Source organism: Oncorhynchus clarkii, chromosome 5 (assembly GCF_045791955.1).
Source record: "Oncorhynchus clarkii lewisi isolate Uvic-CL-2024 chromosome 5, UVic_Ocla_1.0, whole genome shotgun sequence".
Taxonomy (NCBI): Eukaryota; Metazoa; Chordata; class Actinopteri; order Salmoniformes; family Salmonidae; genus Oncorhynchus; species Oncorhynchus clarkii.
This window is the reverse complement of record NC_092151.1, coordinates 60458813-60475605: the sequence shown is the minus strand read 5'-3', so window position 1 is coordinate 60475605 and position 16793 is coordinate 60458813. Positions and strand designations below refer to the sequence as shown.

The window sequence follows — 16793 nt, the reverse complement described above, 5'->3', positions numbered from 1 at the left end:
CCACCCGCCCGCCTGCACGCACGCACGCACGCACACACACCTATAACCTCCCTTGCATATAACTGACAGCCTCCCAGGATTAGCCCCTATAGACAGAGCGCTAGCATGGAGCCATTAGACTAGGTGCTGTGGTGATCCAGTATGTGCCGGCTAAGAGGCAGAACTGTTAGACAGAGTGTTGGGGTCCTGGCCTCCTCTTCTCTAATGGTCTCCCCAGTGTACCCTGGGCCTGTAAACAGAGGCTCTGAGCTTTCTAGTGCAGATGGGCGTCCTGGCAGGCCCACCAATAACAGAGCTCCACTGCTGATGGCCTGAACACCCAGCAGCTCATTTCAGTTTAGGGAGCTAGTTACAGCTACATACAGTAGATACTACCAGGCTTATTTTTATATGTGTGTGGTGTGTTATCCCTCTATCCCACTCATTCCCCTCTGCTCCCATCCACAGTCCACATACTGTACATATACAGCAGGTCTGTAAAGGTCTGTCCTATCGTGTGTGTGTGTGTGTGTGTGTGTGTGTGTGTGGTGGGGGGGGGGGGGGGTGTCCTCCCTCTGTCTCCAGCTCTATGCCAGCGGCTTGAGGGTAAATGTCACGTCTCCAGGTAATTAGGTGGAATGAGGCAGGCAGGCATCAGAGAGCATTAGTAATGTCCAATCTTCACCCATTAGATTGATGGTAATGCTCACCCGATTAGACTCCTCATCACAGAGCTGTAATAACCATAATAACCCCCCATCCTATCCTCCATTTAGACATTCTCACTAAAAGCAAAGGGTGTCTCTGTGAGAGTGTGGAAGGCTCTCTCCGACTCTGGGTGGCCTCGTTTAAATGGCAAAGAGCTGTCAGTCATTAAAGCGAGTGTCACAGGGAGAGGGAGAGGGGAAGAGGGAGAGGGAGAGGGGGAGAGGGAGAGAGAGAGGGGAGGTGAAAGGCAGCACACACATAGCGTTTCATCATCAGAGGTCTCAAAAAGCCACGGTGCACAAATATCACATGGTGAAGTGGATAAACGACCCAATCACTCAGCTGGAAGCGTTTGGCCTTTTATTTCCCTAACTGATGCTCATTCCCTGCTCACTCTGAATATTAATGGAAGAAATGTGCTTCAGTCCAAACAAAAAATAAAAACTTGAAGTAACGTATTAATATCGTGCATTGAGACTTCTGTCGGTGGAGGAAATCAGTCGAGACAGTCTTAAGATCTGTGAGCAGACCCGTATCTGTGTTGGCTTCCTTCTGGGTCAGGCTGTCTCTCTGTCGGTTCTGTCTGTCTGTCTGCACAGGCATGGTTCCTTTCTTTCCTCAATATTGATAGTCTGGGTGAAATCGTCTAATGAGCAGTAGATATCACACCAAAGGAACTGATGAATAATGTTGGCGTGGGTGTGTTAGTGTGTGTATGTGTGTGTGTGTATGTGTATGTGTGTGTGTGTATGTGTGTGTGTGCGTGTGTGTGGGTGTTTGACTGTGCTCGTGCATATGTTTGTGTGTGTGTGTGAGTGTGTGAGTGTGTGTGTGTGTGTGTGTGTGTGTGTGTGTGTGTGTGTGTGTGTGAGTGTGTGAGTGTGTCAGTGCCGCAGGCTCTTTCCTCTCAGGCTGTTGGATTAAGCTGCTCTTTGCGCCTCCTTCACACCACTGGCCTCTTTCATGGCAGCTCCCAGGAGGCCTGGCAGGCCCAACAGTGGGCAGCCCATGCCTTACACGCTGTCTGGGCATGGTGCCAGATGCAGCCTACGGTGTGTGTGTGTGTGTGTGTGTGTGTGTGTGTGTGTGTGCGCGCCCCTACATAGCCCCCCAGTGTCTCTCTTCTCCCTGTTTCTGTAGATAACAACCCAGTCTACGCCGACGCAGGCCATGTTGGACACGCTCCCGACCCCAACACAATATACCAACCACCGACTCTTTTTACTCGAGAGTCATGATTTGTTTTTTTCTGAGTGACTCGTTCATTTTAGTCATTGGTTTGACCTGCTAGTGCTGGCCGCAATGAGTCCTACAGCAGAATTAATACACACTCCTCTGGCTCAGCGGCTCCAGAGACGTGCTCCGACCACCTACTGTAGCAAACGATAGAGCAGCAGAAGAAACATGCATTCAATGCATTCTGTCAAGAGTCGTTCACAATCTAGTCCGGTTGCGGCCACAACTCGTTTCAAGAAAGAAATAGGCTTATTTGAATGCCTAGCAACCAACAAATGTACACTGTTTAAACACACATTTACAAGTCTCAGTCTCAAATAACAGCTCCAATAAGCCCCCTATGGTGAACGACGTGAACGAGAGGCTCGTAGAGCCATGACTCTTTCGAGTTTTCAGTTCATTGTTAGCCGATACGGGTTCCCGCATGCTCTGAGCATTACAGACTCAAATGAACATTACAGACTCTAAATATGTGTTATTTTGACTGAACGAGTCGGAAAGATCAGAGTCAGTAAACATAGCCAAACTTCCCAGTACTACTTCATCTTTCCCAACTTGTTGGAAATATACTTTATATAGCTTATAGCTTATAGCTTATAGCTCATATTATACAGTTTGGCTACAAAAAAAACAACTAGGTCACTGTTGCAAAACAGGCTTTGTTTTCAAATGTCTACCTGGCTCAATAAAAGGACGTTTGGAGAATAGTACACCTCCCTGCATCATACTGTTCAATGCGATCGTGTGGAACAGCGGAGTATTATTTGATGATGAAAGCTACTTGGGCAGCAGAGACTGTGTGAGCTGACGGTAGCTGTGGAGGGAACCGAGATGGAGCCATCTTCTCTCTCCGTGACATCTGGATGGTACTTCAACATCCCGGAGGTTTACAGCAGGCTCAATGATTTTCCCATTATCTCTCACCTCTGCTCCGCCTAATTCAGCCAATGAGTGAAAATGGGCCTCGTACACAGGCACTGCTGTTGGGAAATACGAAAGTGTGATGATCGAATGGGTGTCCAATTGCCATAGAGTGTTGAAGTGAACAGCCAAACCCCCCCCCCCCCCCCGCCCGCCACATTCAGTCGCACACAAACACACACACAAACACACACACACCGTAGCCCAGTGAGTGAGTACGTTATCTTGGAGCCTTCTGGGAGCAGAAGGGAGAGATTAGAGTCTGCAGCCCTGCAGATGTGTTCACATCACACAGGCCTCCACAGAGTGTGTGTTGTACGCGTGCGCACGCGTGTGTGTGTGTGTGCGTGAGTGAGTGAGTGCATGTGCCAATTTGTTTGGTGCCATGGCAATTCGCCATTCGTTCAACATGCGCTCCCACATTCTGCACATGTGATAGGGCATGAGGGTACTGCTGTAGTTACCCTGTCACTACACGTTAAGTATCGCTTCCTATTATTAGGGGGTGCAAAGCAATTTGCTACATGTTGTTCCCCTGACTGAGAACAAATACAGACTAGATTGCTTTGAGCGCCTGCCGATGGAAGGCTGTGAATAGTAATAATGAGCGAGGGCAGTGCATTCTGCTGGTGCTGAGTGTTTCAGAACCACGGACAGCTCTCCTCTGGAGAGATCCACTTCAAGCGTTCATCTGTTCTCCTCTGGGCATGTAGAGAGGTGTCTGATGACTATTATCACAGCATGGCGTTGTGGGGAACAGTCCCCTACAAGATAGTGCATCATATGGACAGCAGCTCTGTGTAATATAAGTGGACTGGACAGTCTCTACAGCTAGCGCTCATCCACTTACAAATAAACAAACACACACACACACACACACACACACCCTCCTCTCCTTGGCCCCTTTCCTCTGAGCTCCTCTCATGTCGGCCTGGAAGTGTTTGCATGCGAAGCAGGGTTCCATACGGCCCTATTTGCACTGCACAATTTAACCGTGTGGCTTTAGATGTGTTGGGGGGAAAGCTGAGGCCGTCTCTCTTCGATCCCCACTCTGTAGGGGTAGGAGAGAAAGGGGTGCTGGGTTGACAGAAAAGCCCTGAACCCCCTTCCCCAAACGCAGATGCATACACACACATGCACGCGCACATACTGTCTCTATTTCCCTCACACATCCTCCGTAGACACAGTGAATGGGTGCAGCTGCCATACAGTGAACCCCAAGGAAGATGGATGGAGAGAGAGATATGACATGGGGGGAGGGAGGGAGAGGCTCAGTGCTTTCCGACAGGGATGAAGGGACAGGGAGAAAGGGGATGATAGAGGGAGAGAGATAGAGAGTGAAAAAAAGGGACAAGGCGGGAGGCAGAGGGATGGAGGACGAGGCTCAATGCTGACGGGGATGAAGGGAAAGGAAGAGGGATGGAGGACGAGGCTCAATGCTGACAGGGATGAAGGGAAAGGAAGAGGGATGGAGGACGAGGCTCAATGCTGACAGGGATGAAGGGAAAGGAAGAGGGATGGAGGACGAGGCTGACAGGGATGAAGGGAAAGGAAGAGGGATGGAGGACGAGGCTGACAGGGATGAAGGGAAAGGAAGAGGGATGGAGGACGAGGCTGACAGGGATGAAGGGACAGGCAGAGGGATGGAGGACGAGGCTGACAGGGATGAAGGGAAAGGAAGAGGGATGGAGGACGAGGCTGACAGGGATGAAGGGAAAGGAAGAGGGATGGAGGACGAGGCTGACAGGGATGAAGGGAAAGGAAGAGGGAAACGGACGAGGAGAAAGTAGGAACGAGGAGACAGGAGCAGAGTCCTGACAGGGGCTGTGACAGGGTTGAATTAGTCCGGATGGCGTCCCCACTGGGAGACATTTCTGGGGATTGTTGTCATTTAAATAGATTAAAGAGCCTTTCACAGGGCTAAGCTGCTTCCTCATACTGCTCTGCTCCCATCCCAGCCCACTGCCTGACTGGGATTAGGCCTGGACGGACGTCACAGAGGGAGGGAGGGAGGGAGGGAGGGAGGGAGGGAGGGAGGGAGGGAGGGAGGGAGGGAGGGAGGGAGGGTTGTACTGGAGGAGGGAAAGTAGAGCACTGGAATGAATGTGAAAGACAGGAAAAAAGTGTGTAAATGAATAAATTACATTTTATTCTCGTGTCAAATCGGCAATTGGGATTGATTGACACGTAAACATTACAAAAATTCACTATGGTAATTAAATGATCATTCTTCTTCGGGTGTTCTCTGCAGTGCGCATCAGTAAATAAGGTTAAAAATCAGTAAATAAGGTTATCCAAACAATAATGATATCCCTAGAGCAGAAAAATGATATGCACATACATACATCCGTATAGACTGAATACACTGTGTGTTTGTACTTCCATGCACATGGTTGTGTGAACCTGAGATATATGAGTATGCATCTGTGTGTTTCTGTAGACTAACCCCCCCCCCCCTCTCTTTCTCTCTCTATCTCTCTGTCTCTGTCTCTCTGTCTGTCTCTGTCTCTCTCTCTCCCTGTCTCTCTGTTTCTCTCTCTCTCTCCCTTTCTGTCTCTCTGTCTGTCTCTGTCTCTCTGTCTCTCTCCCTGTCTCTCTGTCTCTGTCTCTCTGTTTCTCTCTCTCTCTCCCTTTCTGTCTCTGTCTCTCTCTCTCCCTGTCTCTCTGTCTCTGTCTCTGTCTCTCTGTCTCTCTCTCTCCCTGTCTCTCTGTCTCTGTCTCTCTGTTTCTCTCTCTCTCTCCCTTTCTGTCTCTCTGTCTCTGTCTCTGTCTCTCTGTCTCTCTCCGTCTCTCTGTCTCTGTCACTCTGTTTCTCTCTCTCTCTCTCCTTTTCTCTCTCTCTGTCTCTCTCTGTCTCTGTCTCTGTCTCTGTCTCTCTGTCTCTCTCTCTCCCTGTCTCTCTGTCTCTGTCTCTCTGTTTCTCTCTCTCCATTTGTCTCTCTCTCTGTCTCTCTCTCCCTTTCTGTCTCTCTCTCTCTGTCTCTCTGTTTCTCTCTCTCTCTCCCTTTCTGTCTCTCTCTCTCTGTGTCTCTGTTTCTCTCTCTCTCTCCCTTTCTGTCTCTCTCTCTCTCTTTCTGTCTCTCTCCTTCTCTCTCCTTCTCTCTCCCTGTCTCTCTCTCTCCCTTTCTGTCTCTCTCCCTGTCTCTCTCTCTCTCTCTGTATGTGCAGACACAGAGGGCTGTGAACACACATGGAGGAAGTTCCATGGCCACTGCTACAGGTACTTCAGCCGCAGACACACCTGGGAGGACGCAGAGAAGGACTGCAGGGAGCACAGCGGACACCTGGCCAGCATACACACACTCCAGGAGCAGGACTTCATCAACGGTGGGTGTCTTCCAATCAGTGCGACTTTACGGAATATATAATGAAGCGCAGTCTCACGTTCTGGCATTGATCCTCAGAGGGATGGAGAAAGAAAGAACTGGATGAAAGGAAATACAGAATAAAAGCCCCAGCATGGTGAACCCCTCCCAGTCCCAGAGAGGCCAGAGCTATACATCCTCCCACTCGTCCTCCCTCATCCTCCTCCCTATTCCTCCCCTCCACAGACACATTTACCTAAAAGTGTGTTTAATTGCCTCGAAAATGGACGTCTCCACCCCGACAATAAAGGGAGCAAAGCCATTAGGTAGATTAATGGGCCCCATAATTATGTTAATCAGAAACATCATGATTTAAATTTCATTACACCGCACCCAAATCTCATCAATGCTGCACCTTCTGCGAAGATTTGGCTGCTTCTGCCTTCTGCTATCTGGGGCTGAAATTGTGATAAGAGCTGAGCTTCCCTGGTGTGTGTGTGTGTGTGTGTGTGTGTGTGTGTGTGTGTGTGTGTGTGTGTGTGTGTGTGTGTGTGTGTGTGTGTGTGTGTGTGTGTGTGTGTGTGTGTGTGTGTGTGTGTGTGTGTGTGTGTGTGTGTGTGTGTGTGTGTGTGTGTGTGTGTGTGTGTGTGTGTGCGTGTGTGTGTGTGTGTGAGAGAGAGAGAGAGAGAGAGAGAGAGAGAGAGAGAGAGAGAGACACTTGGGAATGGGTGGTGGTGCATTGGAGACTTAACATGCAGAATAGGAATGGAAATACTGCTGAATGGAAAAGTGGTATTTTTAAAGGATGTGTTTATTTGTTTTGCCCTGTCGTTCAGGTCTGAGTCATGACAACACCTGGATTGGACTGAACGACAGAACAGTGGAAGAGGATTTCCAGTGGACTGACAACATGGACCTGGTGAGAGAGACAGAGGGAGAGGGAGAGACAGAGGGAGAGACAGAGGGAGAGGCAGAGGGAGAGGGAGAGACAGAGGGAGAGACAGAGGGAGAGACAGAGGGAGAGGCAGAGGGAGAGGGAGAGGGAGAGACAGAGGGAGAGGCAGAGGGAGAGGCAGAGGTAGAGGGAGAGACAGAGGGAGAGACAGAGGGAGAGACAGAGGGAGAGACAGGAGAGACAGAGGGAGAGGCAGAGAGAGAGGGAGAGACAGAGGGAGAGGCAGAGAGAGATCACTCGTTTAATCTTGTGTAGGCTTTATTATCAGCAACATACTTCAGAAGGACAATAACCACAGTGACACCGCCTGCTATTGAAGAGTGCATTTCTCTCATAGCAGAGGTCCCTAGGGAGGATGTGGGTGCTAGCTAAAGGTCAGGTGGGAAGTTGATTGAGTGAATGTGTCGTTACCTGTGTATATGTACAGCCTCGCTCGCTGAACCACTTTTCTTCCTACCCTACTTACATCTTCCTAGAGGCATCTCCTCTGTGCCTGTTGTTGTTTAAGAGCTGTCATTACTCTGTGTCAGTCCATACCGCTGGAGAAAGACCTGTGTTGAGACACATCAGCTTCTTGTTCAGTAAAAGGGAACAGTGAAACAGTCTACAGTATCTATCACTTTCTTTTTTCCTTCTGTCTGTGTTGTGTGACTGCCTGTGTTGTGTGACTGCCTGTGTTGTGTGACTGCCTGTGTTGTGTGACTGCCTGTGTTGTGTGACTGTCTGTGGCTGTGTCTGTGACTCGCTGTACTGTGCAGCAATATGAGAACTGGCGGGAGAACCAGCCGGACAACTTCTTTGCGGGTGGAGAGGACTGTGTGGTGATGATCGCCCACGAGAACGGCAAGTGGAACGACGTGCCCTGCAACTACAACCTGCCCTACGTCTGCAAGAAGGGAACAGGTGAGAGGGAGAAAGAGGCGAGGGGTTGTAGAGAGAGAGAGGGGGCGAGAGGGACTGAGAGTTTGAAAGGGATCGCGAGGGGAGGAAAAGTAAGTGGGTGAGAGAATGAAACAGTTGAAGAGGAGGTGATATTATGCTTCCGCTGTGCTTTAAATACTTTAAAGGATACTTATAAGTATTCTGTCATCTTAGGCCTCTTCAATCAGTCAGTCTGGACCACAGGCTAAAACTGATCATTACAGCTCACCTCCAAGCGCAGTCAGCTCACTTGTAGCTCTGCTTTCACACCTAAGGCAGCTCCTTACAGAGATGGCCTTACTGTCAGATCAAGGGATGAGACTTCTTCAGAACATTTAATCCACATAAAAATGATCCTCCTTTGTATGAAACATTGTTGGAAGAGTTTCACACAAAGTTTTGGGGCTGACTAGTAAAGTGTCTGTGTCACATGACCAGGCTTCTGTGGATCTGCTCTGTCATGGTGCTGTGAGATGCCAGAGAAGTGCGCATCCTAACATGCTCCTCTGTGGGCTTATTAGAGCAGACGGTCTTCAATTGCATTTGGGGCAGACAGAGAGACGGGGTATTAATAGCCAGCCAGGTAGATGTTTGTAGGTTTATTGAGACGACTGGCCAGACTCCAGAGCTGTGTTTAAGGAAATGGAGGATCGGGTCACTGCTAGATCCTCTTGGGTACCGATTTCAACTGGCCTCAGGCTAGAAACATTATTTAGTTCATCTGAATGGTCACCAGAATTAGAGTTATAAAACCTAACAGTTAGTTAAGTTCCTCGTGCCACAGAGTTAGATAAGTCCCTCATGCCACAGAGTTAGATAAGTCCCTCATGCCACAGAGTTAGATAAGTACCTCATGCCACAGAGTTAGATAAGTCCCTCATGCCACGGAGTTAGATAAGTCCCTCATGCCACAGAGTTAGATAAGTCCCTCATGCCACGGAGTTAGATAAGTCCCTCATGCCACAGAGTTAGATAAGTCCCTCATGCCACAGAGTTAGATAAGTCCCTCGTGCCACAGAGCTAGATAAGTCCCTCAAGCCACAGAGTTAGATACGTCCCTCACGCCTTAGAGTTAGATAAGTCCCTCATGCCATAGAGTTAGATAAGTCCCTCATGCCATAGAGTTAGATAAGTCCCTCATGCCATAGAGTTAGATAAGTCCCTCGTGCCACAGAGTTAGATAAGTCCCTCGTGCCATAGAGTTAGATAAGTCCCTCATGCCATAGAGTTAGATAAGTCCCTCATGCCACGGGGTTAGATAAGTCCCTCATGCCATAGAGTTAGATAAGTCCCTCATGCCATAGAGTTAGATAAGTCCCTAATGCCATAGAGTTAGATAAGTCCCTCATACCATAGAGTTAGATAAGTCCCTCATGCCATAGAGTTAGATAAGTCCCTCATACCATAGAGTTAGATAAGTCCCTCATGCCATAGAGTTAGATAAGTCCCTCATGCCACAGAGTTAGATAAGTCCCTCATGCCACATAGTTAGATAAGTCCCTCATGCCACAGAGTTAGATAAGTCCCTCATGCCACACTAAAGTGTGGTGTCACTGCTCTCGAGTCGGATCAACTTTCCACTGTATGTTATTTGTCTCATCACAGAGGTGCAACCCATTGCTGGTGACACACTGTCACAGGTCTAACTTAATACCTCAAATCGGGAAGCTGACCTTCAGTCAATCAGTCAGTGGCAGCATTCCATTACCGCCTGTTCTACTCTGTCGTGCTGTTGTTCTCTTGGGTCTGCTCATCAGGGGCCGTATGGCATGGTTGGCTGATTACTGCCGTGTGGCTAACACTAAGGCCTGTCCCTCTGAGAGAGAGGCAGTATCCAATCAGTGACAAACGTCATCTGGGTGATTAGTGTTACCCATAATGCCATGGGGAAGAGCACAGAACAGGCAGGTGTGAGCCACCCTGATTAGGAGGATGGGTTGTGGCGAAGGCATCTCGCTCTCACACACACGCACGCATGCGCACGCACGCACACACACGCACACGCACGCACGCACACACACACACACACACGTATATAAACAGAATATTATCAAATATTCACATACTTATTCATATACAGTTCCAAATATTGTCTAATAGACACATAGCCCAAGTCCAGACCAGAGTACACTGGTCCTTCGGGGCGGTGTCTCTACCTGCCTTCTACCAAGTGTACATTTTCTCCTGCACCTTTCTTCTGGGGACAGAGAAGCAGCTCGCCCTGACACCCACCCAGGACACACACTATCACACACAGTTCACCACAACTCTGCTGCCTGCCTGCCTTCTGTGACTGTAGCTGGTCAATACATTGGCTAAGATTGGAGTGTGTGTGGACATACCCAGCTCACCCCTGTCTAATCTGCTGAGACATGTTAGACGTTGATTGTAAAGATGTAGCCCACCGGGCTCGGAGAGTGCTGGATGGATCCAGGCTTCAACTGTCTCCAGCTTTCAAAAGGAAACTAAATCAGCCTGACACACACGCACACACAGTCCTGCGTGCCTGCCAGGCATCCCCAGCCCAGCCCCAGTCAGTAAGATCTGGGTGGTGTTATTGAGTGCCATGCCTGGTCCTGTGACTATTGATCTGTTGCCACAGCTGCAAACTAGTGTCAGTAATGTCCGTCCTAGTCTATGTTACTGCACACTAAACAGAGGGAGTGAAAACGGTGCTTTTCTGGTTGGCTGAGTATGAGGTGTGAGATGTTACTGCAATCACTGTACTGGCAGTCTAAACAAAACCTGTTAACACAATTTAAAGATTTTTTTTGCGCTATTAAAAGTGGGGTAATCTGATATGGTTAAGCGTTATTATGTTGTCTAATAATATCCTGGTTAGGTAATAGCCTACAGGGAATTACGTAGAATTGATGGTATTATGGTGTGAACAGCATATGGTTCTTGTAGCCTGCCTTTTAATCACACTTCTGTACTGCAGTAGGGCCTTAGTGCTCTGTACTGCAGTAGGGCCTTAGTGCTCTGTACTGCAGTAGGGCCTTAGTGCTCTGTACTGCAGTAGGGCCTTAGTGCTCTGTACTGCAGCCCCTGTCCTTAGTACTCTACTGCAGTAGGGCCTTAGTGCTCTGTACTGCAGTAGGGCCTTAGTGCTCTGTACTGCAGCCCCTGTCCTTCATACTCTGTACTGCAGTAGGGCCTTAATGCTCTGTACTGCAGTAGGGCCTTAGTGCTCTGTACTGCAGCCCCTGGCCTTAGTACTCTGTACTGCAGTAGGGCCTTAGTGCTCTGTACTGCAGTAGGGCCTTAGTGCTCTGTACTGCAGCCCCTGTCCTTAGTACTCTGTACTGCAGTAGGGCCTTAGTGCTCTGTACTGCAGTAGGGCCTTAGTGGTCTGTACTACAGTAGGGCCTTAATGCTCTGTACTGCAGCCCCTGACCTTAGTGCTCTGTACTGCAGCCCCTGGCCTTAGTGCTCGTACTGCAGTAGGGCTTTAGTGCTCTGTACTGCAGTCCCTGTCCTTATTGATCTGTACTGCAGTAGGGCCTTAGTGCTCTGTACTGCAGTAGGGCCTTAGTGCTCTGTACTGCAGCCCCTGGCCTTAGTACTCTGTACTGCAGTAGGGCCTTAGTGCTCTGTACTGCAGTAGGGCCTTAGTGCTCTGTACTGCAGCCCCTGTCCTTAGTACTCTGTACTGCAGTAGGGCCTTAGTGCTCTGTACTGCAGTAGGGCCTTAGTGGTCTGTACTACAGTAGGGCCTTAATGCTCTGTACTGCAGCCCCTGACCTTAGTGCTCTGTACTGCAGCCCCTGGCCTTAGTGCTCTGTACTGCAGTAGGGCTTTAGTGCTCTGTACTGCAGTCCCTGTCCTTAGTGATCTGTACTGCAGTAGGGCCTTAGTGATCTGTACTGCAGTCCCTGTCCTTAGTGCTCTGTACTGCAGCCCCTGTCCTTAGTACTCTGTACTGCAGTAGGGCCTTAGTGCTCTGTACTGCAGTAGGGCTTTAGTGCTCTGTACTGCAGTCCCTGTCCTTAGTGATCTGTACTGCAGTAGGTCCTTAATGCTCTGTACTGCAGTAGGGCCTTAGTGCTCTGTACTGCAGCCCCTGTCCTTAGTACTCTGTACTGCAGTAGGGCCTTAGTGCTCTGTACTGCAGTAGGGCCTTAATGCTCTGTACTGCAGCCCCTGGCCTTAGTGCTCTGTACTGCAGCCCCTGACCTTAGTGCTCTGTACTGCAGCCCCTGGCCTTAGTGCTCTGTACTGCAGTAGGGCCTTAGTGCTCTGTACTGCAGTCCCTGTCCTTAGTGATCTGTACTGCAGCCTCTGGCCTTAGTGCTCTGTACTGCAGTAGGGCCTTAGTGCTCTGTACTGCAGCCCCTGGCCTTAGTGCTCTGTACTGCAGCCCCTGGCCTTAGTGCTCTGTACTGCAGCCCCTGGCCTTAGTGATCTGTACTGCAGTAGGGCCTTAGTGCTCTGTACTGCAGCCCCTGGCCTTAATGCTCTGTACTGCAGCCCATGGCCTTAGTGCTCTGTACTGCAGTAGGGCCTTAGTGCTCTGTACTGCAGCCCCTGGCCTTAGTGCTCTGTACTGCAATAGGGCCTTAGTGCTCTGTACTGCAGCCCCTGGCCTTAGTGCTCTGTACTGCAGTAGGGCCTTAGTGCTCTGTACTGCAGCCCCTGTCCTTAGTACTCTGTACTGCAGTAGGGCCTTAGTGCTCTGTACTGCAGTAGGGCCTTAGTGCTCTGTACTGCAGCCCCTGTCCTTAGTACTCTGTACTGCAGTAGGGCCTTAGTGCTCTGTACTGCAGTAGGGCCTTAGTGGTCTGTACTACAGTAGGGCCTTAATGCTCTGTACTGCAGCCCCTGACCTTAGTGCTCTGTACTGCAGCCCCTGGCCTTAGTGCTCGTACTGCAGTAGGGCTTTAGTGCTCTGTACTGCAGTCCCTGTCCTTATTGATCTGTACTGCAGTAGGGCCTTAGTGCTCTGTACTGCAGTAGGGCCTTAGTGCTCTGTACTGCAGCCCCTGTCCTTAGTACTCTGTACTGCAGTAGGGCCTTAGTGCTCTGTACTGCAGTAGGGCCTTAATGCTCTGTACTGCAGCCCCTGACCTTAGTGCTCTGTACTGCAGCCCCTGGCCTTAGTGCTCTGTACTGCAGTAGGGCCTTAGTGCTCTGTACTGCAGTCCCTGTCCTTAGTGATCTGTACTGCAGCCTCTGGCCTTAGTGCTCTGTACTGCAGTAGGGCCTTAGTGCTCTGTACTGCAGCCCCTGGCCTTAGTGCTCTGTACTGCAGCCCCTGGCCTTAGTGCTCTGTACTGCAGCCCCTGGCCTTAGTGCTCTGTACTGCAGTAGGGCCTTAGTGCTCTGTACTGCAGCCCCTGGCCTTAGTGCTCTGTACTGCAGTAGGGCCTTAATGCTCTGTACTGCAGCCCCTGGCCTTAGTGCTCTGTATTGCAGCCCCTGGCCGTAGTGTACTGTACTGCATTAGGGCCTTAATGCTCTTTACTGCAGTAGGGCCTTAGTGCTCTGTACTGCAGCCCCTGGCCTTAGTGCTCTGGACTGCAGCCCCTGGGCTTAGTGCGCTGTACTGCAGTAGGGCCTTAGTGCTCTGTACTGCAGTAGGGCCTTAGTGCTCTGTACTGCAGCCCCTGGCCTTAGTGCTCTGTACTGCAGTAGGGCCTTAGTGCTCTGTACTATAGCCCCTGGCCTTAGTGCTCTGTACTGCGGCCCCTGGCCTTAGTACTCTGTACTGCAGCCCCTGGCCTTAGTACTCTGTACTGCAGCCCCTGGCCTTAGTACTCTGTACTGCAGCCCCTGGCCGTAGTGCTCTTTACTGCAGCCACTGGCCGTAGTGCTCTGTACTGCAGCCCCTGGCCTTAGTGCTCTGTACTGCAGTAGGGCCTTAGTGCTCTGTACTGCAGTAGGGCCTTTACAGACTGGCGTTAAGCTGAATTCCTACTTTTAGAAGGTCAGACCTCCCACTGGGCCCATACTGCAGTCACAGACCCTGTGTGGATAGCTGGACAATACATCCTTCCCTCCTTCCCGCCCTTCCTCTACTCCTTGGAGTTGGCTCTGATCTGGTAGTTCTGCATTAGTGTTGGCTATGTAAGGGACACCTCATCTCCACCATGTTCCAGATGAGAGGTCGTCGATTACTTCAAGGAAGGGAAAGAAGCACTTCCACTGCAGCTGGGTTGGTGACTGTTTAGGGGCTTTAGGTTTCAACCGCAGGGCTGCCATCTAGGGGAACGACAGAGGAACTGCACCGTCACCCCAGTCACCCCTCCTCATCCCTCATCTCTCATTCGCCCTCCCTCTAATCCGGCCAATGAGCAGTAAGCATGGGTGCATTCCTGACACCTGTCACACACTGTGGCCCCTGAGGGCCCAATCCCTTCTGAAAGGTTGGGGTAGACAAAGTTACCCGGGACACTGAAGTCTAAAGTCAGTTTGGTGTTTTCCTCCCAGATAGTGAAGATAAGGTTTGGTGGAGGGGAAGCTGATCCTAGATGGGCGCCTATGGGCAACAGCCAGAGCTGAAAGGTCAGTGAGTCAGTGGGATGTCTCACTGGGCTAAGAGCCCTGTAGGGTCTGTCTGGTGTCTCAACCACTTTGCTTGTCTGTCTGTCTGTCCCCCCTCCTCACATCAACACAACGCTCTAGGAGATAACAACAGCCCACACAGACTAGCACACACACACACATGACTCATCTCTTTGGTTTCCTTTGAACTTTAGATATGTGTGTGTTGTGTGCTGTCAACAGTTTTGAAGAGTGGAGGGGAAATGTTCTTTAAAACAGGGCTCTTCAACTGTCTCTTGTTCAGGGACAAGGGCAAAAACAGAATGGGGAAAGACTGGGTGACGACTGATGACTGTGAATGGTGTTAGGACCACGTTGTTATAATGTACCACTCGCTCTCTTTCTCCATTGGGCAGTGCTGTGTGTCAACCCTCCCACCGTGAAGAACGCCTTTCTGATTGGTCGTAAGCGGTCCCACTATGACATCCACTCAGTGGTGCGTTACCAGTGTGCCGACGGGTTTCTCCAACGCCACGTCCCCACGGCCAAGTGTCGTGCCAACGGCAAATGGGAGCGGCCGAAAATCATCTGCACTATGAGTGAGTGACCAAGACTGTTAAAGGGCTTTAGGTTTTATCTCTATGGGATAAATGATCAAATACAGTGGAGGAATGGAAACTTAAAATGAGACTGAACTCAGTAGGAATACAAGAATCTCCATGGAAGTTGTAGCATGTACTGTAATTTGACAAACTTTTTGTTCAGATAGAGGTTGCGTGACGACGGTAATGTAATTTGAGTGTAGATAAAACTAAGTTATAGCCCTTGTTCTGTTGAGATAGTGTATCGCTCCAAAGTGTGATTGACAGTCAGGGGTTTGGAGGAATGCCAGCAACACAGAGAAGAAACATTTCATTTTACTATCCTCCCATGAGGAGTAAAACTCGCTCTGCCGAACGACGGAAACATCCATCTTTCTTTATGACAGCAGAATCATTCATATTGTAGGATTGTATCAATGTTTGCCCTTTTTAAGAAGTTATGAGCAAACAAGTATTTCCCATTTCCCCTTTCGGCTCGTACTGACAAATAATGAATTGCTGCTGTTTGAACTGGAGAGAAAATATGGAGCCTTATTTCGTATTTGGTGCATTTCGAGTGTAATGTTGTTTTCTTGCTAGAGTCGTTTGTTAGTCATTATTATCATGGCAAGGTAGACCTTCTGTTGGCAAACCTAACCCAGGACCAATGGATCCAATTTGGCAGCACAACACAGGAAGGAAGCGGCTCACTCAGGACGTGAGTGGGAGGACAGTCCTATGCTAATACATGTAGAGAGCTAGTAATATGAAGTTGAGTGGAGAAGACACGTTAGGCAGAGGGGCTGATGTTGAGAGCTGTATGTCTGTGGTGTTGACCTCTCACCCCCCTCCTCTCACATCTCATATCCCTCTCTCACTCTGTCACTCCACTTTACCTGTCACACCCCCCTCTACTCCCTCCCATCCGGTCTCTTTCTCCTGACTCATCCCCCCTCACACCCTTTCACTCCCTTGTGTCTCTCTCCAGCCCGGGGAGCACAGCGCTACAGGCGGCACCATGACCATCACAACGGCCGACGGGAGCGCAGAAAGCACAAGAAGCACGGCCATGGACACGGAGAGGGGGGGCACCACGGAGGGGATCAGGGCCACAGGCATGGGCACGGGCAGGGGAACGCTCATGCCCACATCTGAACCAAAAACGTCCACTGCCCGAACCTCGCCTCGCTGCCCAGTCTCCCTCCTCTACCCCTCTCTACCCCCTCTCCTGCCCTGTTCCTGACCCCACAACCTGGCTCCTAGAGCCAGCCTGTATCATACTCAACTCTGAGGCCTGACAGCCGACTGCTAGGCATCACTGAGACAATAACAATCTCTTTGTACTCTTCTTTAATTTCACTGCTTTTATTTTCTGCCTCCCTCCCCCCCTCCCTCCCTCCCCCTCCCTCCCTTTCTCCCTCTCCCTCTCCCTCCCTCCCCCTCCCTCCCTCTCTCCCTCTCCCTCCCTCCCTCCCTCCCCCCCCCCCCCCACCCCTCCCGCTCCCCTCCCTTCCTCCCTCCCTACTTTTATCAAGTCAACGAGGACCCAGGATATGGGGCTTTGCTCACCTGTTCAAATCTTAAGAGGTTTCTTTTGTGTCCTTCTATTTTTACATTAACGATCGTGGAGGTTTAGTACAAACTGTAAATAGTGACAACATCAGAAAATCCTGTATCGAACCAGAAGAGTCGGGGAATACATTA

General features: G+C 50.2%; 1 protein-coding gene across 1 annotated transcript in view; it reads left to right on the top strand.

Moving 5' to 3' along the window:
* The window catches only part of LOC139410136 (neurocan core protein-like), a 203130-nt gene extending 186675 nt beyond the window's left edge, over positions 1–16455 (top strand). Inside the window, exons 12-16 of the mRNA XM_071155579.1 lie at positions 6013–6171; positions 6986–7068; positions 7863–8007; positions 14925–15107; positions 16078–16455. Coding sequence (XP_071011680.1) covers positions 6013–6171; positions 6986–7068; positions 7863–8007; positions 14925–15107; positions 16078–16244 — 737 coding nt within the window. The 3' untranslated portion in view covers positions 16245–16455. The remainder of the gene's footprint in view (positions 1–6012; positions 6172–6985; positions 7069–7862; positions 8008–14924; positions 15108–16077) is intronic.
* Positions 16456–16793: the final 338 nt, after the last annotated feature.